Genomic DNA, 6,814 nt, shown 5'->3' with positions numbered 1-6,814 from the left:
TTTGTATCAACTTTAACTCGGAAACTGTGGACTTACTGGACAACCAATTTAACCCAGATCCGAGCAAGTCTGACATATGCAAAGCGGCAACTATTCTTGTAAGTCTGATTTCATTATTCCAATGTTGAATTGTCCATTATACTTTCCTTAATTCAATTGCTTAATTTACTAAATTATGTTTAGGTGTCCGCTATGAGCGACTATTTGGAGTATAAAGGGGTGAGCAGAGGTTGTCAGGTTGCTGGGTTTGAGCATCGCCAGATAAATTTTGATTGGACGCGTCCTCCCCCTCTTCACGAGGAGTCTGGCATATTCACCATGGTCCACATGTTAATGTACGAAGGTGAGCCGTTTAAGTATAATGACCTCAACAACAAGACCAACCGGCGTTACTTGGTACTACAGCTTGCTGCATCCCTTGTACTAGCTAACATGAATGGCATAAGAAAGGAAGTTTTGGAGAAGATTAAAGGTTGGGTAGATCAAAAAGAGAGTATTTGGAAAACAATTCAAGCTAGGCGTAAAATCACCAAGTTAATGTTAAAGTCATCAAAGTGACATTTGTACCTTTTAGAATATATTTGGAACACTATTCAAGCTAGCTATTTTCAAACTTGTACGCTTTTGAATATTTTAATCCTTCTATATAGCAAACAATTGGCGATGAAGTTTGAGTATTTTTATCCTTATTTTTTGTTCAAGTTCAAGGCATCCCTGTTTTCTAAATTTCATGACTTGTAGTTACAAAATAACCCTATAAAGTTACACCTACTGCGTGAAACAATTACACTGTGTAAGATTTTTAATATCATATACTTCGTAACTTCACTGCTTTGTTTTTGTAACCTCAGGAGATATTTTTTTGTAAATCCAATACGTACCTTTAGAATATTTTGTACAATAATAGCTATTCTCACATTTGTACCCTTTTGATTATTTCGAACCTTCTATAAAGCAAAAAAATTGACTTTGAAGTTAGATTATGCTAACTTACACCAGTATCCTCATACATTTACAATGTCCAAGATACTTAAAATCATATTTGTAACTTCACTCCCTCATATGTGTAACTCCAATAGATAGTTTCCGTAACTCCAATACAACTTTTAGAATATTTTGTAAACCAATACAAACCTTCTATACAACAAAAGGGATGGGACTCTTTTAAATATTTTGAACCCTAAAAAGTTACACCAATAGTCCATACAGTTACACTTCGAAAGCTACTTAATATCATATATTTTGTAACTTCACTAGATATTATCTGTAACTCCAATCCATGATCTGTGTAACTTCAATGGATGTTTTTGTTTGCAGACTATCATTTCCAAATTGTAAGGCAAAAAAGTTTCATTGACTCTAAAAAAGGATTTTAATATTTGTTCTTCATTTAAATATTACACAATAATAGTAAATTAAAATATGCTAATCCTAAACTTCTACTCAGAAGATTGTTGTGGGTGCTCCGAAAACGGGTTGGGGCAGTTTCTCTTGTCGTTATGTGCCATTTGTTTGCAATTATTGCACATCCGTTTCGGTTTAGATAACAATGCTTCGGCTTTTGTCTTGTTAGACAACATCCTTTTGCCACTCCCTTTTGTTTTTCGCATGTTTGGGAGGCAATATTGTTATCTCCTTGCTGGCCTTATAACCCAGTAGTTGTTCAATTTCTTGCTGCTTTGTCAATTCCTCCGCTGACGGTGACAGCTTCTCTCTTAAATCCCTAATTAAGTTGGACAAGGTCTCAATATCATCCTTATCTTTACCCCTTAGTACTCCAACAGTGTCATGTATCTCAGACCATAACTTTGTCATTTCGATTTGTTTTCGATCAATTATTTCCTTGCCATCAGAGGCGTCGTATACTGCATCCTTTCTCCATCTTCGAACCACGTACGATTTCGGTATGGACTGAACACCATTACTTGAATAAATCCAAATGATGTGCCTACATATTATTCCAGCTCTTTCAAACTTTCTACACGAGCATGTTGCCTCATATGTTCCTATTTCGCCACATATCACAAAAAAAACAAAGGACTCAAAAAAACTGCAACAAATAGTATGTAACTGCAAGTCTTATTGTGTATATCTGCATCAAGGTTTAGTTGTAACTTCAACAAACTATCAGAGTTTTAATTTTAAGTGTTGCTCTGTGTAATCGCAAGGGGAACAACTGTAACTATATACCATACTATGTGTAACTCTAGTGGTATTTAATTGTAACCAAAAAAAATCAAGTGCAAATAACAAATGTCAGTGATAAATACCTGGTCTGAAATGAACCTCAAAAACTCTTCCTCTTAAGCTATCCTTTACTTTTGTCAGCTCTATTTCATTCTCCACGGTGAAACCCCTGGCACCAAGTCCATTCGTTGACATTTTTATCTCTTCTTGAAACTCATCGAATACGGCATGTGTGTATACTCTTGCTGCATGCCACTCGATAGGACATTGAGTTACCATTTTTGGGGACGTGTTCCTATTGTCATTATCAGTTTTCTTCTGGGTATGTCTTTGTTGGTCAATTGCACTTTCAAAACGCATCCAGAATTCAACCAATGTTCCACTGTTGTTCTCAAACTTTTTAAAGAAACTATTTTCACTCTCTGATCTTTGTGTTGTCCTCATAACACTTCCCATATTCAGGTCCCTACAATGGGCCATCACCCATTGCCTCCTTTTAAGGTACACTTCCTCAAACCAAGCAGATTTACCAACGGCATGCTCCTTCATTATCTCGCCCCAGCGAACGTCAAATTCATCCGGTTCAAGTTCGTCGTCCCAGATTATGGCATTTAACTTCTTTATAAATTCGGGATAATCTTTGGTTGTACCCCCGTATTTGACTGGAACCTTGTTCATGATATGCCACATGCAGAAGCGATGCCTAGCTGTCTTAAAAACAATCTTGACAGACTTTATAATACCCGCATCTTTGTCGGTTATAATATATTCCGGTTCCTTCCCACCCATTGCCACCAAAAAACGTTTGAACACCCAATCAAAATAGTCCTCGTTCTCCCTGAAAAGAATTGGACCACAAAAATTTATTGAGCACTTGTGATTATCAATAGCCGTGAAAGGTGTAAATACCATGTCATACTTTTTTGTCGAGTATGTTGGATCGAAAGACACAGCATCACCAAATACAGAGTAGTTTTGTCGAGCAATACCATTCGCCCATATCGCCCTGATCAAGCTTCCATCGGCATCGACTTCATAATCGAAGAAGAAATTTTCATGTGTTTCTGCCATGTTTTTAAATCGATCTATGAACAATTGACCGTCCCTCTCATTAATATAGCACTTAACGTTTCTATGGAAATTCTTGAAGTCAGTTAAACTCGCACCAATATTTTCGAACCCATTAACATGTTCCTTGCACATTTTATATGTCCTTGTAGCACCTATCTTCAACTGCATTCAAACAACGTCATTTACACCGGTTAAAAACAATCCAATAAGTTTGTAACTGCACATGTATATGTTTGGAACTTCAATTGCGTAACTATGTAACTTTAACCATAGGGTAACTGTAACACTAAAAGATGTAACTCCACTCCGCTGAAAGTGTAACCCTAACAGAAATTTGTGTAATTCCATCAAATTTTTTAATCCAATAAGAATTCATAATCTAAAAATGTAGTGCAATGTAACTGGAACTTCAATTGAACAAATTTGGAACTTCAAAACGAGAATTATGTAACTTTAACAATAATTTAACTTTAACGCTCATAATGTAACTTTATCCGATAAAATATGTAACTCTACTTGGATGTGTAACTTTAAGGAAAGTGTAACTTTAACACTGATTAATTTAATTGTACCCGGGTAAATATGTAACTCTACTCGGATTATGTGTAACCTTAAGGAAAGTGTAACTTCAACAGTGATTAATGTAATTGTACCCAAAGGAAAGTGTAACTTTCACAGTGATTAAAATAGGAAGAGTACACTAACCCTCGAGTTATAGACTATGAGCTCCTTATGATACTTGTGTAGTTTCCTTGACAACTTTTGAAACTCCCTATCTCTAACTTCAACAAGTTCATGATTATGTCCCGCGTGAAATCGGTAAACTAATAAAACACCATTGAACATGAGCAATCTAATCCTCGCTTTGCACCCAATCCTCCTTACTTTCGTTTTTCTCCGCTGCTTTTCTCCAATTTCTTCCCCCTCTTGTGTGTCCTTAAATAATTCAATCTCTTTGTCTTTGCACAGCTTTTTTGCGTATGTAAATCCCTCTCGGTTACAAACTAAAAGTTTTGATTTAATGGTCCCGTCACGCCACTTCTTTGTCGTGTATCTACGCACATCGAAACCACATGCAAGAGCGTACATCTTATAGAACTTTACAGCTTCCTCTATGTCATTGAACTGTTGCCCGACAAATGGTGTAAACTCGCTTTCTACAATCCTACAAAATTCATCTCCGCTTACATTTTGCATGACTTCTGCAAATTCATGTTCTCCTACCTCTGGTTCGTCCTCTCAACAATCCTGCTCTGTAAAAATCAAAAACACAAATTGTCATAAGTTTTTTGCTAACACAACGCAATTTTATAGATTAACTGAAACTAAAACTGTAACTTTAGCCCCAATTAACTGTAACTTTACTGCCAACCGAGTGGAACTTTTCTCCAGAGCTTTTTTACACATAAGAACTCCTACTCTCTAGGGTTGCCAAATTACACGCATTATTTACTTATGACTAAACAAGCGACATAACACTCCTCCTACAACATACAGGCTGGGCAACATAACAAATTTTGTAACTCTACATCTAAGTCTTTGTAACTTTACATGTCAAGACTCTTCATCTTCTATGTTCATCTTTCAACTTCATCTTCCAACTTGTTTTCTTAACCATCAGTATAATTTCATATCAATTTATTCTTTACAAAAATTATTTAAAAAAAAAAACAAAGTTGAAGTAGTCCCTAAATAAATAAAATCAACACGCTAGAAAACTGTACTTACCATTGTTGAACTCGACAATCTGCATATTGTCCATGGTTGTCGATATTTTGATATATTGTAGACGACCCTTTTCAGATGGTTGCATGCAAATTCCAGATTATATAGGAACAAAGGATGGAGATGAGAACTCCAATAAAAATACGGATATGAAGACGTATGTGGAAGAATGAATTATGAATGAATAATGAACATGAAGCTTTGGGGAAGATGATGAAAGATAAAAAAAAAAGCTGATGATTAAACGTCATATTGGAAATAGTTTAGATTGTGTTTATGTCAGTTTTGGGAAGCTAAATCCATAATAATGACAGCCAAAGTGTATTAATCACATGTTGCTTTTTTTTTCCCTCCCATAAATATTGTCTAATTGCCTATCTAATCTCCACCATCCATTATTCTTAATCTAATGGTTCATATTAGGACTTAAGGACTCAACTAATTATAAGGACATATTAGAACTAATATATATATATATATATATATATATATATATATATATATATATATATATATATATATATATATATATATATATATATTTTATATATAGAATTGGGATCCTATGAGAATCACTAACATAATGAGAATCGTGAGAACTCCACCTTATGGATTTTTTTTTTTAAAATAATGACATATTTGGATTCGGCATGGAATTTTATGGCTAGATAACATATTTATTGGCCTAAAAAACATAAACTCGTGATAAAAATCGAGACGAGATGCATTTTATTAATTTCTATGCACCTACTACTCATTTTCATGTATCTAACAATTTTCACGCACCTAGAACTCATTTTTATGCACCTAGAACTCGTTGTTTTCATGCACCTAGTAATCATTTTCATGCATGTAACAATTTTCATGCACCTAGTATTTGTTTTCGTGCATCTATAACCGTTTTAGTATGCCTAAATGTATTTTTGTACATTAAGTTTATATTTTGTTAATAAAATCAATAAATTTTGTTTAGCTATACTAAAAATGTGTTTGAATAAACTAAATTAAGGGTAAATGATTCATAAAAACTTTCGGAATAGGATTTGATGATGATTTAGTTAGGGTTCTCACGGTTCTCATTATGTTAGTGGTTCTCCCGGATCCACGACCCTATATATATATATATATATATATATATATATATATATATATATATATATATATATATATATATATATATATATATATATATATAATGTTGCTTTAAATTGATCGGCTTTACATAATGTTTTTGTAAAACGGTTGACAGGCGAATAGCGATCCAAAGAAATAGGTCGCAATTTAAATGAATATTGCCTTTTGGAATGTTAGGGGTACAAAAAGAAAAAATTTTGCCGAGGAGCTTAGTTTCTTTAGCTCGTCCAATGGTATTAAAATATTAGCTATTTGTGATACGAAATCAACATCAAAACCCGAACCTTATACAACTGCTAGTTTTGGCTTTAATAACTGTGATTTTATTCCGAGTATTGGGCTTTCGGGTGCCATTTGGTTATTTTGGAAAGAGTCTATTTCCATGATTTTTTCAATAAATGTACTTTTCAAATCAATTAGATTCATTGCTTGTGAAGTATGTGACTTACAGAATAACTTGGTTTTTTTGCCTTATCTTCGTTTATGCTCCAGCTCAACCGTCTGAAAAGGCGGATTTTTGGAGTGAGTTTTAAAATTTTGTCCTAAATCTTGATTTGCCTTTCTTATTACTAGGAGATCTCAACGAGATTAAAAGTGCTAGTGAAAAAGATGGTGGTGCAAAAGTTACCAATGCGCGCTGTGTGAGACTAAATAATGCAAATTGTGTAGACCTCCCCTTTTCCGGGAATTTTTTCAC

The 6,814-nt window shown here is 34.2% G+C and overlaps 1 protein-coding gene across 1 annotated transcript; it reads right to left on the bottom strand.

Annotated features, from left to right (window-relative positions):
- Positions 1-1,569: 1,569 nt before the first annotated feature.
- Positions 1,570-4,455, bottom strand: LOC141651540 (protein FAR1-RELATED SEQUENCE 5-like). Its single transcript, XM_074459247.1, has 3 exons — positions 3,964-4,455; positions 2,271-3,420; positions 1,570-2,006 (listed from the first exon to the last, which is right to left on the bottom strand). Exons 1-3 carry the CDS (start codon positions 4,453-4,455, stop codon positions 1,570-1,572), a joined length of 2,079 nt encoding a protein of 692 aa, XP_074315348.1.
- Positions 4,456-6,814: the final 2,359 nt, after the last annotated feature.

Source organism: Silene latifolia, chromosome 4, assembly GCF_048544455.1.
Source record: "Silene latifolia isolate original U9 population chromosome 4, ASM4854445v1, whole genome shotgun sequence".
NCBI lineage: Eukaryota > Viridiplantae > Streptophyta > Magnoliopsida > Caryophyllales > Caryophyllaceae > Silene > Silene latifolia.
The sequence above is the reverse complement of the archived record's forward strand: the minus strand, read 5'-3'. Positions and strand labels throughout refer to the sequence as shown.